At 46.6% G+C, this 13,590-nt stretch overlaps 1 protein-coding gene across 1 annotated transcript in view; it reads left to right on the forward strand.

Annotated features, from left to right (window-relative positions):
- Positions 1 to 13,590, forward strand: part of CSMD2 (CUB and Sushi multiple domains 2) — a 239,718-nt gene that overhangs the window by 123,529 nt on the left and 102,599 nt on the right. The window contains exons 12-13 of the mRNA XM_034069226.1: positions 2,813 to 2,925; positions 9,200 to 9,382. Coding sequence (XP_033925117.1) covers positions 2,813 to 2,925; positions 9,200 to 9,382 — 296 coding nt within the window. The remainder of the gene's footprint in view (positions 1 to 2,812; positions 2,926 to 9,199; positions 9,383 to 13,590) is intronic.

Consider the following 13,590-nt stretch of genomic DNA (forward strand, 5'->3'; position numbering starts at 1 on the left):
CACATTCCATCTCTGCCCGAAGCCCAGGAAGGTTTTCTTAGATCTCACTTTAATCATTCCTCATGTTCTCACTCTGTATCAGCCACTCAACACCTTGCTAATGCAAACAGAATAGCTGAGACTGCACAAGGTGTTAGGGTCTGGTGTCTTCTCCCAGTGCCGGAGAACTTCCCATTAAATTGCTGATGCAGCTCTGCTCTGGAGCCAGGCTGGGAGAGCTGGGCTGGGTCAGCCTGGGGAAGAGAAGGCTCCTTAAAGGGAGGCCTTAGAGCAGCTCCAGTGCCTGAAGGGGCTGCAGGAAACATGGAGAGGGGCTTGGGACAAGGGCCTGTAGGGACAGGCCAAAGGGAATGGCTTGAACCTGCCCGAGGGGAGACTGAGCTGAGCTCTGAGGCAGAAGCTGTTCCCTGTGAGGGTGCTGAGGCGCTGGCACAGGGTGCCCAGAGAAGCTGTGGCTGCCCCATCCCTGGCAGTGCTCAACCAGGTTGGACACAGGGGCTTGGAGCAGCTGCTCCAGTGGAAGGGGTCCCTGCCTGTGGCAGGGGTTGGAACTGGAGGAGCTTTGAGGTCCCTTCAACCCAAACCAGGCTGGGGTTCTGTGATCTGTGTTAGAGGTGTGAAGACCACAGAAATACTCCGTTTGCAATGAAGGTCAACTTTTCTCAGCGTTTGTTGCCCTCTTAGCTGCTGTAATTCCATGTATCAGATATATCCATTGGATACAAGTTGGGTTTTTGGAGAACTCAGCATCCTGTCAAAGACAGGAGTTTCACTTTTCTTACTGCTCTTCATTTATTCTTGGCTAGTCAAGAGGAACTCGGTCCTGCAGCCTTTCAAATCAAGAAATACTCTTGAATCCACTTGCATAGCAGCTGACGTTATCCCAAACTGAGGTATGAAGGACCATTTGTTTCCAGTCTCACTCTCATCCCTGTAAAATGCATCTCGGAGAACATAACAGATTGTTAGGCTGAGCTTTCTGACTTGCAGAGAGGATTTTATTCCTGAAAGTAACGAGCACCCAAATCAATCATTCAGCTTGTTAAAGAGGAATGGGGAAGCATGAACAAACCTCGGAAGGTTTTCCTCTTGGTTATATTCCTCATTCCTTCCTGGCTGTTGCTTAAATGACTTGATAAGAATCAACAATTGCACTTCTTCTGCTCTCTGTATCAAACTCCCTGGATGCGGAACAGTCATTAAAACAAGGTTATTTCTTAATTTACCTGCACCTTGGGATCAATAATATTTCTGATGCAGATCAAAACCATAGCAGTGAAGGTGGGGGCAGAGCTGGAGAACTCTGATGGCCGTGGGTGATACGAGTGTGATTTCAGGCAAAACCACACTCCAGGTTCCCATGGGCAGAGCTTGAGTAGTGGCTGGTTTCAAGGCTACAGTGGTCCCCAGTGGGTGTGTGACTGGTGAAAGTCTCTGGAATAGGGAGGGGAGTGATGTGCATGGCAAGGTTGGGCCCATTTACTTTAGGTATCAAGGCTGTTGGGATGAGCCCAGCAGGTAGCCAGTGTTAGGAATGTCAAGCAGGTAGAGTAAGTAGCACAAGCCTCAAAGCAGTTGTTTGGCTTCACCCCGAACAAATGGCAATTGGCAGAGCAGCCAAAACAGCTCTGATTACACAGGAAACCGGGAATTACACCAATTCTGCCTGGAGGTTGCAAGTTCCATTTGTTCACAGGATGCTCTCAACACACAGCTGCTGGGTTTTAGCCTTGCAGTACTGGGCTGCAGGAACTCTGCCTTCAGAGCTCGGGGATCAGTCTTATCCAGAAGTCTTTCAGTCGCTGCTGTTGTACCTGAGAGCAGTGCCAGTCAGAAGGTGCAGTATTCATATGTATGTATGGAGGTGTGACAACAGGCAAATCCACCTCTCCACTCACAGGAGCTGTGCTTAAGGGAATGTATAGATTCACCACATGTGATACCTTAGAAACAGTGTAATAACAACACTAAACACTGCCACCAAGACAGGCACTGCAACACTCACAGCCCTGCAACAACGATCCCTTCCCACGCTCCGCTGCTCCGGTTTGGGAAGCGGAGGGAAGAGGAGCTGTGCTCAGCATCCAGCCAGGCTCCTGTGGATGGGGATAAAACTCTCTATTGAACCACAAAGAGGTGATTAATCCTGAAGGCTGAATGAGCCACACGTGGCTCATTAGTATGGGTATATTGGTGATACTGCTCCACATCCCTTCAGCTCTCCTAGGAGTATCCCTGAAGGCAATGTCCCCATCATCCCCTACTGCTGCTGCCTGGATTAGTGGCACTTCTCAAGGGCTCCCAGGGCATTCAGCAGGTTTGAAGCTGTGCCTTGTCTTCCGGGGGCTTCTGGGGAACCTTGTGTCAGGTTAGAAAGGTAGCAGAGGATGTGCTGAAAGTCAACGTTTGTAATACTAGAACCAAAGGCAGGTAAGAGGATTCAGTCACCGCGGGCTGGGAATTCTGCTTGTTTGCTTATGTTAGGTTTCAGCACAAGCAAATCACTGTTGCTGCTGGGTAATATATTGTAATAATGGCATGAAATTATTACAGTGATGATGAAGATAACTCACAGGCTCTCAGCTGTGGTAGAAGACTGTTTAGGTAGCATGCAGAAACATACTGAGAGGCTCATCAGTCATGAAGATCTATCAGGTTTTTGGACAGTGTTCTGTTTTGGGGTTGTTATTAATTGTGTTGGCATTGCTCTTGTTTTCTGCTCCTCCAGAGGTATATGTGGTCTTTATTTAGGTGCAAAGATAACTTTGGGGACTCATACAGGCTGCTTACTTGTTCTTCTCTATCTTTGCAGCTTGACAGGCACCACTGTGCCTGATCTCATCGTCAGCACACACCACCAGATGTGGCTCCTCTTCCAGACAGACAGTGTGAGCAACTTGCTGGGATTCAAAGCAACGTATGAAGGTAAATCCAAGCCTGTACCTCAGAATTTACCTGGTTTAAGAGGAGCAGAGATGAGATGGGTGCAGCTGTTGGGGAGAAAAGAAAGATGCTTCTATGATTCTGTGATTCTAAATATATCGAAGCTCTACAGATTTTTTTTCCCTTAAAACTGAAGCTTTGTTCCAGTAAGAACAGCTTTCCTGATTCCTTTTCCATGGAAGCAGGCCGGGTGGGTAATGCTTCGTTGCCATTTCATCTGCTTTGTTGGAAAAGAAGTGGTGAATTTCAGCTGATGGCAACAGACTGTGCCTGTGAGAGAAAATAGATCAAGTAATGGGTGGTTCCAGGAATGGGGTGGTATCGACTGCTTTAAACTCTGCCTAGTCTGGAGTAGTACCAATGAAATAGAAGTCAGTGCTGGGAGTTTCCAAAAGAAATCCATGAAGTGCATTAGGATGTGAATGCTGAAGTGTGTCATAAGCCTCTGCTGTTGCTGCTGTTGTAGGTAGTTGCAAAGGTAGAGAAAGTGGGATATGGAGTAAGTGGGATGTTCTAACCCACATCACTGCCTGGGGATTCAGGCTGAAGCTTTTCTTAGGTTCCTGCTTTGAGTTTCTGGATTTTCCCAGATATTTCCATCTCGTGTCTCCACATTTGGGGTGAGCATCAGGGATGGATTACTCTCCTGGCTCTGATGCCTGAAAGTCAGCACACAAACCTTCACCCAGACATGGGGGCTGCTCTGAAACATCTGAGTACCAGCAGCTTCCACTGACATCAGGCTCATGGTGCTGGAGTATTTGAAGGATAGCAGGACCAGGTCAGCAGAAAAGGCATAGAGGGGGACAGCTAAGAGACAATGGCATTGAAAAGGAAAGGCAAATCCAGGCAGATTGTCTGGGGGACATCATAATGGGGCTATCAGTGTCAGCGGCTGTGAGTGCTCCAGTGTGAAGGCTTTGCTGTCTGCAGTGCTGTGCTGTCTGTCTCCTGCCCTGTCTGTCTGGGGGTGATTGCTTGGCAGCATGTGCTGCTGCACCCAGCCCTGCTGTGAGGGGTGGAAGTGTGCTCCAGCTCTGCTTTGAGATCCTGTCTGCTTTGTTAGTGTCATCCCAAGGGCAATGTGGGCATATTTGTGCAGTCTCTTGATAGATCTTCAGCTTATCCTATACTATAGTACATAAAGATGCAAAGCACATGATTTAGGGACTTCCTTACACTGTTGTTCATCTTCTGTGAACTCTGCATCTATGAGGAGCGTGACTTTTCCCTCCTCTGACTTGCCCTGATGTTACTGGTGCTTGATCTATAGCAAGGCTGAGCTGCTCTTGCTCCCTCTGACCTCACTGCTGGGTTTGGGTATCGCCATTATCATTCATGGGTTGGAGTCCTGTTGCATGGAGATGCCAATGTCAAATGTGCTTCTCCCTTCTGTTTTACCTGGGCTTCTGCTGCCTGTTTAGCTGTACTCTTCAATGTCCATAACCTCCTAGAGAAGGGAAAAAGGGAGTGTTCTGATGCTGCATGCCCCTGGTGAGCCTTGCAGGAGGGACAGTTCCCAAGGAGCATCTGTCCTCTGCATGTATTAGGAGTAGAGGCTGCTCTTTGCCCATTTTCTGTCCATCTTCATGTTTTTTTGTCCAGCACCTCACTGACCTTGAAGAATGGATTTGTGCATGAACAAAGAAGCACTCCATGCCTGAGGCCCATGCTGGTGCTACCCTGAGGTTAAGCAAACCTCCCATCAGCCAGGCCATAAAACTCTCATAGTTTTTGCACATGCTTTGAGTTACAACGCAAGAGACATTTAAGTAAGAGGCAATTAGCACTTGCCAAATACATTATGAAATTATATACAACTTACTAACAAGTTTCAGTATCAGTTTTATGGCCACGCTTCTTCCTAATTGCGAGAGGAAAATTACAGCTAATGGAGCTATATAAAGTCAAGACCAAAAATCTGCCTAGTACAAGGGCAGAGTATTGCTTATAGAGTATGTTTAAATAGCCATCTATCCTAAAACATGGGAGTTTTAGTGTTCATTTGAAGTGTAGTGCAATCATAAAGCCTGTTGCTGGGGCTGAAGCAGTTATGCCCAAGAGATTTATGGACACACAGACTCAAGGACCTGTTGGAAGGACCATGCTGAGGTGGGCAGGATGCCATCACACTTTAATGGAGGGTTCCCAAGAAGGGGGAGCCAGCCAGGTCCTTTTGCTTCACTTGTGAAGAAAGGAAGAGAACACAAAGCACAAGGTACCTGGATTCAGATTGATCCAGATCCGCACTGCAAGATGGGATGTCTTTGGAAGAAATGCTCAGTGTGCCAGCATTGATTTTCAGTTAAGCCATGTCAGTCTTTACCAGCTGAGGATCTGGCTCATTAATGTTCATGAAGATTACTTCTGAATCTGCCACGTCTCAACTGCAGCCACTTTCATCCTCTTAAACAGACATTCTCTCATAATGGTGAACAATGGTTTGGGACTTCCAGTGCTTGTCACAAGAAATTTGTATTAAGCTCCACTTTGCCAGAAAACTCTTTTCTTTCTCACAGCTACAGTGACCTGATTGATGCTGCAATTTTGTGCTTGACTTGTGAGAGGGTGTGCAGCCTCCTGGGGCCTTCTCCTCTTTCCTTTAATCTCATCTGGCTCCTTCCCCTTGGAGCTGATGCCTTCCACAGCCATGGAAACAGCTCTTCCCAAGTTCCCAGCTCATCTGTGCTCCCTGGCATGCAGCACTGACTTGGTTTTGCCTGGTGAAGCGCTTGCAGGTTTCACCAAGCAGCCCAGGTAGCTTTCATTGATGACCTGTAGTTATTACTACTTGTTTTGTGAGGTTCTCCATTACCCAAGCCCCCAATATTGTTGATGGTGGAATTCTGTCAGAAGACTTTTAAGTGTTCATATCTTTCCTGCTCTGCTTTTCCATTAAATGTATTGACTCATGTCATAAAACACGAGCGCTGAAATACTGCTGAACCAACAGGCACGAAGGCTTTTAGCTTATGATGGGTTGACCTGAACTGCTCCCAGGGTCACATTCCTTGTATTTAAATCTCATACAAACCTCAGCAGCAGTGATTCGATGTCATGCCATGGGGTTTTAATGAGCCTGCGGGATTCAGTTTGTGCATTTACCCTGCACAAGGGTTTTAGATCATAGAATAGTTTGGTTTGGAAGGAGCCTTCAAAAATGATCTAATCCAACCCCTGCCAGGAGCAGAGATACCGTTCAGTAGAGCTGGGGATGTGGCAGAGATAAGCAGAAAGGGCCTTTCCTGCTTAGCTTATCCCCTCATCCTCCTTAGAGGATTTCCTCTTTAGATCCTTTTTTCCTCATTGTTGGAATCAACAAAAAGAACTAGGCAATAGAAACACCCTGGTCCTGATTCCTTCGGATATGTACCTAATGCTGTTAGCTTCCAGTAGTTCAAGCAAAATGAATATATGCATGAAATAATATGTGTGAGGTTAAGTATCTTCCTGAGGGTCCTTTCTGCCTGGGGTAATGTTTGGTGGTTTCCTCCTGTGTGGTCTCTGAGTGCCCACAAATCCCACATCTTACGGCTGTTTTCCCTGGGAAGTGCAGTTCTCCTGGTGCGGTGCCTGCTTGCAGCTCCAAAGCTCTCACTGTGCTCCAGAACCGAGGCAGGCAGGAATGGAAATTCCCAGCAAACCCCAGGAGAAGGGTGGCCTAAATCTGGGATGCCTGCAGCGCTCCTGTGCAGATGTGTATGGGAGGTTCTCATTACTCACACTGGAAGTGTGGGCTGCTGCCTCTGCGCTCAGCAAAGGGACCCAGTTTCCCACCCACTACCTGAAGACAAATAGCATAAATAGCTGATGAAAGAAGTCTGGTGAAACACCTTCTGTTAGAAAACGCTGTTTTGTCAAAATCTTATCTGCATGATATAATATTTGATGGAGGAGTTCTGAGAGACTCATGTCAACCTGTTTCATTTTACTGATGTCAAAATACTTGATTTAGATGTTCTTGTTTAGTTTTGACTTTTATTATTCTAATGTGGAAGTGATTTTACTTTAAGCATTCATCAGGAGAAACGGTTCAGCCTTATTGAAGGAACACGGTTTGATATTTCTGAATCATTCATTTTAGGGATTTCTGCCCTGCTAAATATTTCATGCATTTTCCTATGTATGAAAGGAAATGTAGGAGCCAGGGGATTTTCTCAGGACAGAAATGCTGTTTTCTGACCTCTGTGGTGGAATCAAACCTGCTGCCTTTGTTTGCCTGCTGCCAGCAAGGGCGTTATATGCACAGTGGAGAATGTGAGCTCTAGTTCTTATTTCTCTCCCATGCTTAAACTGTGATTTCACTCTGTAGAGGTGTTCCAGCTGGGTTCATGGAGTGTGACAGAAAAGGACTCCAGAAGCAAGAGGGGAGCTTGGGGAGGGAGGAAACCATTCAATCAGTACCTGGAGAGCATCTGTGCCACCATTATTCTCTCTCAGCAGAGGGTCAAAGGGACTGATTTTCACTGATGGCTGTGTTGTCTCAGTGCCTGGTCCTGAGCATGTCCTGTTTCACTACAGCAATGAATTCTCCAAACTCTTGTGGCTCCCTTTGGCTCCTGCAGGAGCTGGAGCTGCTTTGCCTGTTGGTCTGCAGCCCCTGGCTGGAGTTTCCATGGCCACTGATGCAGGCTTAGCCTTGCTGAAGCTAATGGCAAAACTCCCACAGGCTTTAGGGCTCCCTCCCTGGAGTCAAGTGCAGCAGGAAAGTGGTGAGTGTCTGTTCAAGAGGTTTGAGCCTCTGAATGTTGAGGTACAGCCTTCTGCTCCCCATGGCTCCATCAGTGCTGGGTACAGGGTAGGCTGGGAGGTGACGCGTGATAGCTTCCAACCAAGCGTCAGCAGCCAGGGTGGTACCAGGACATTCAACATTCACTTCCCATGGCACCCAGTGACACAGTGGTTCAGGAGCTGGAGGCACTGGGGTTTGGCACCCTGCAGGACAGCTCACCATGGGTGCTGCTTGCTAACCTGGTATTTCTGCACTTCCAGGGGTAGGAAGGAAAGGAATAACAAAAATGGGCATTTGAAGGCTGCTGGTTTGTAGCAGAAAGTGTTATCAGTTTCCTGTGTCTCTGCCAGGACACAGTGATGGATGTTTTAAGCCATGCACACTACCCTTTGATCCTCCCCGTGGCAGGAGGTTGGAACTGGATGTGCTTTACGGTTCCTTCCAACCCAAACCATTTCATGATTCTATGATTCCTAAATCCTGGCCAACTGTTTTCACTGACAGGCAAAAACACCTATTTCCTGATAACTTTAGTATTAATATTAATCTATGCTAAATTGTTTTGGGGATGCTTCATTACCTGGCAGTGACTTTTTAGTTCAGGATGCATGCAGCAGTAGCAGTTAGGTGCCTTGCTGTGACTGCTATTCAAAATACACCTGTATCTAAGTTGCCTGAAGTCAGAATAATAATGAGGTGCTTGTTGTTACTCACACCAAATTGGAATATTAGATGGAGTGATGCAAATCTTGGATTATGCAGTTTTCCTCTGTAAAGCAAATGTCATAAAAGAAACTTCCAATTTGGTGTAATAAATTGAAAATGAGGAGAAGAGACAGTGAGGCTGATCATAGATGATGGGGATAGAAACTAGAGAACGTGGAAGATGAGATGAATGTGAGGCAGGTAATGTGGGAGCACTAAGGAGGCTGTAAAGGAGTGGAGCTTTGCAGCGCACGGTGATACAGAGCAGGGGCCCTTTTGAGATGGAATTGGACAGAGCGGAAGATAGCAGAAAATTGTGTTCATGATTTATTTGAAGACAAAATACAAGCACAGGGAGGGATGAACAGTGTGTTTCTGTGCAGGACGGTGGCAGCTCTCCTTCGGCACCCCAGGCAGGAACAGCAGCGAGGTGGGGAGGGAGGGACAGGAGATGCGGGAATCCAGCAATCACATCCAACTGTGTCCCCTTTGCCGGTCTTGGTTAGCGAGACATGGTCTTCACAAGGTCCTTGAAGTGTCTGCAGAGCAGGATCTCCTTGTGCAGCTGTATTTTCCATTCAGCTGGGATGAATCCAAGGATGAGGAAGCAGTTGGGTTGTTAGGAGGGCCTCTCAGTGGTAAAATCCATGTGCTATGGCAGAGATCTCGGCTGTGTTCTCCCATGGAGGACAGTGCCGAGGGGACCGGCTCTCCCCTGCGGATGTGATGCCAAGCAGGATGCGGCACAGACACAAACCAGGTATTGCACCAGCTGTGTCAGAGCCTTCCCCCATGCAACTTGTGTTTTCTCTTTTTCAGAGATTGACCAAGGGAGCTGCGGTGATCCCGGGATCCCAGCCTACGGCAGGAGAGAAGGATCCACCTTCCGCCATGGGGACAGTTTGAAGTTTGAGTGCCAGCCTGCCTTTGAGTTGAAGGGACAGAAAACAATTACCTGCCAAAAGAGTAGCCAGTGGTCTGCTCAGAAACCAGTTTGTGTTTGTAAGTCAGTGAGGAGATGGCTCTAAAATACCGTGTGGTGATGGAAAGAGGATGTTTGTGCTCTGTGCTTGGTACCAAGGATAGGGCAGGTTCTTGTGTTCAGATCACTTCTGTAGAGAGCAGGGCTTTGGTGTCTGAGACAGGAGGCACGGACACAGAAATGAATGTAAAACTTCGTTCAATTCCTCCCATTTAATTGCCCTTCATTATCTGATGGTGTTCAGGCTCCCTGCTGCTGGGCCTCAGGTTTTAATTTGTTGCATGAGTTCTCAGCAGAAGCAGGATGCTACACTCCCAGTAGTGACTTAGGGATACATTTTCAGATGGAAATGGGGGTTACATGTGCAGTTCCTCTTGGGTTTTAATGGTCTCAGTGTCTTTTGAAGATGCGCTGGTCAATCTGCTTTATTGTATTGACTGAACCTTCACTCAGAAACCATGTGGTATTTGGACATTACCAAAACGCACAAAAGTACCTGTATTTTCCTCAAGTGGTGATAAGCAAACTCTTGGTTTTGTCTCATCTCTATTTAGTGGGATATGTTAAAGAACAGATGCTGTAGTGTAGGGGAGCAAGACTGAACCTAGCAAAATCATAGGGAAGGAAAATGCAGTTGAGCGACAAGAGGACAAAAGTGTGGGGAAAATGGATATATAAAACCCAGAAATGTTAATTTTTAGAAGTGTGTGTTTGTGTGAAATAGTTAGGCTGGTGTTCGATGCTGCAGTAGAAGATGCTCCTTTGTAGCATGGCAGAAGTTGGTATGTGCCAAAGAGACTGCACAGCGTAGGGAAGCAGAGGCTTTAGCATCCCTACACTGGCAGCTTATGGGAGGCTGTGGGAAACAATCAAGCAAGGGCCTGTCTTTCAGACACTTGTTTATGCTCTGAGCATTCAAGAAATGTCTATTTGGGGAAAGCAAGCAATTGCTTTGTGAGTTTTACCTTTCCCAAATGCCACAAATCCCTTCCTGCTTGCTTTTCTAAGCAAAGCAACTAAAGATGCTGATGAGGAAATGGAGTTTTCCTGGTGATTTTTGAGGTGGGAATTGTTAGAACATCCCTGTGCAAACGTCAGAAGTTGGTGGGTTTTTTGTTTCCCAGAAGTTCAGATGAATTTGAGCAGCTGAGGGTTTGGTTGAGGCTCTTGATGGTAGTTTGCACTGAGACTGAACCTACAGTTTGTGCTCATTATGGGAGTGTTGGATCATAATAGTATAGAAAGGAGACCTTCCGGTAAGGCAGGGTTATTTTTTGGTAGGTAGATACTGAACTAGGGCATCAAATCCAGCCCCAGTCCACAGTCCATGCAAAGCACAGCACAGGCATGAATCTTCTAGGCAGAATAATTCCATTGTATTCTGTTCTCTGTGGTCCTCCAGCTTTGGATATTTACAAATCAAGAAGGCAGGTAGGTAGTGAGAAAAGTCTTTAATGGGCCTCTCTATACCTTTACTCCCCTATCTTTATTGTAGACAGCATCATATTAGTTGGCGTGAATCAAGAGAGGTTACACAACAAAATGTGTAACCTGGTGTGAAATCTGTAGTGGGAGTAGCAATAATTCTCTGTAAATATTGGGAGACCGGTAAATGCATCGGGCATGAGGTGGGAAAATAAGGTAACCTGATTTATGTGCTGCTGGTTGGAATATGCAAACAATTCAGTGCTGCTGATTCTGGCTGCAAATGCGTGACAAATGCAGATGGAGATTAAACAGTGCACTGTGGTGTATCCTGCTGTCCTGAGCAAATGATTTATGAGCAGACAGAATCTATTGTGGAGAGCTCATTTCCTGGGGCTTCGATGACAAAGCAACACAAACCATTTAAGTAATGCATCTGCTTATTGCAATGGGTTCTTAATTCGTGACTGTGCCATCATGATAACAGACCTTCCATCTTCATCCTCTTTGTTGTCATTGCATCCCTTTAACTGTCCAGGGTGAGCACGTAGGGAACTTGAGGAACTTTGCAAGACCTTCTTCATGCACGTTTTCTGCAACCCCCTTACTAGGCAAGGTATCCCTGGCCCTGCTGTGTGTGTTCAGATTGTCTCTGATGAGCTGAGATGCCTGGAACAACAACACTGGAGCCTGGGAACCTGTAGTACTGTAGCTGGATTGGGTGGCACAATCATCCATCTGTCTGTGCTCTGAGCTTGGTGTCTTGCTTCTGTGCAGTGTGGATGTCTGGGTTGATGGCTGGATACTGAAGACCTCTTTTTCTTCCTACTCTGTGACACCTCATAGTGCTCACATCAGCTCTGTAGTTACTGTTGTTCACTCTGACACTTGCATTTTCAGAGTTACAGAGCTGTGCTATCTGTCAAAAGCTAAGGCAGTTCTCATAACCCAGGATAACCTGAGCCATTGCTTTCATACAGAGCTATGTTTTGAAGCCTTGAAGGACAGCAAAATGGGCTTAGGAGATGTCAGGCAGATAAATGCTACCTAAGGAAAACCACTGTGCTACTTAGGTGAAGTTTGTGCTCTGATGGTAATAACTCATAAGGGAAATAATATTCAAACTGAAGTCTACAGTTACCTGTGGCTGAGGAGATTATTAGGTTTATGAATGGGGAGCCAGCCCATAATTACAGCTATAACAGGAAGCTGGTGAGTTGTTCAGTTACTGCAGTGAGAATGATGGTGTGGATAGACATAGTCGGGGAGCAGGGTGTTTCAGGAGTGCCATAACTTCCAAATACATGTCTGGAATTACTGTTTAAACATACTCCTCTATAGCAGGGGAGCACTCATTACCTGATTTTATGTGAACTATTGCACTGGAAAGCCCTGCTACAAACCATTTCCTATGACCAGAATTTGCTTCACGAGGTACACGTTTCCTTGCCAAGGAAAGGAAGAGCTAGCATCCCCTGCGGGGGGATAGTGCTCTCAGAGGGTTCTGCAGGGCTCAGTAAGTCTTACAAGGTTCTATGCTACTCTCCTCCATCAGCTTCCCTTTCCTTCCCTTCCCTCCTCCTCCTCCTGCAGCCCTTGTCCCTGTGACCTACAACTCCTAAGGTTTCTATCCTTGCACCTTTAGCTGAGTGGTTGACTCGCGCCAAGCAGTGCTGATGTGATAGATGATCATGATATGAACTGTCATGACAATACATGTCGTTTGAAACCATCCCGCTGAATAAAGGCAAAGCTTTTGCCTTGTTTTATGTGTCCTCTGCCAGTTGGGCTGGGAGAGTCCCTTCTGAAACCGGCTGAGTTTCTAAGCCAGGTTCAGCTCGTTGATCTCCCACTTGCAGACTTAAGGTTTTGTGGACCCGTCCCATGTTCTGAAGGCAAATGAACCAGTATTTTGTATGCACTGGTTCCAGTGCCTCAGGCAAACTGGGGAGGGAGGTTTCTGCGCTCACCTGAGGGGTGTTTGTTTGGCGTCACTTGACTGCAGCTCCGTGGAGGCTGGGGATAAATGTGTGTGTAGATGTATATGCACACGTATGTTCGTGTGGAGGGGCTGTAGCTTGAGTTGTGCACTTCTGGACTCCTGCAGACACTTTATGTCCATTGATGTGATAGTCATTACAGGGCTCTTGGTCATGCCCTGGTCTCGCTTTAAGAGTTTCTTTAGTTTCCAGTGACTTTCTTTTTGTTGTGTTATCATAAGTGGATTTTGTGTTACAACCTGCTTAGAGCAGTAGTCATGCATAATATTCCTCTAAGCAGAACCAAGGTGTTTCCCTAAGCATTTCCAATTGAAATTATGTTAAATGGTGTTTTCTTCACTGGCTTTGAAGCAGATGTTAAGTTTTCTTCCCTTCTTTTTCACTTGAAAACCTCACCACAGCCCATTCCCCTGGCCAAGCTGCACAGGGTCACTGTGCTGTGCAGGAGCCAGCAGCAGCACTTGTCCCAAGCCCCTCTCCAGGTTTCCTGCAGCCCCTTTAGGCACTGGAGCTGCTCTCAGGTCTCCCCTTCTCTTGTCCAGGCTGCCCCAGCCCAGCTCTCAGCCTGGCTCCAGAGCAGAGCTGCTCCAGCCCTGCAGCATCAGTCATCCTCATCAGGCATTTTGATTTTGTGGGTTTTTCCATTCTTTTAAACATCTGATTTTCCTTAATATCAACATAAAATCTCTGTTCTCCTTAGTGCTAATTACTCCTTCTTATGTTTTTTGTTAATCCCATATCAGCCTGTTGTATCTGCTGCATAATCTTAGCTTGTCTTCCAGACATCACCAATGTTAGTTCTG

The sequence above is a fragment of the Melopsittacus undulatus genome, chromosome 14, assembly GCF_012275295.1.
Source record: "Melopsittacus undulatus isolate bMelUnd1 chromosome 14, bMelUnd1.mat.Z, whole genome shotgun sequence".
Taxonomy (NCBI): Eukaryota; Metazoa; Chordata; class Aves; order Psittaciformes; family Psittaculidae; genus Melopsittacus; species Melopsittacus undulatus.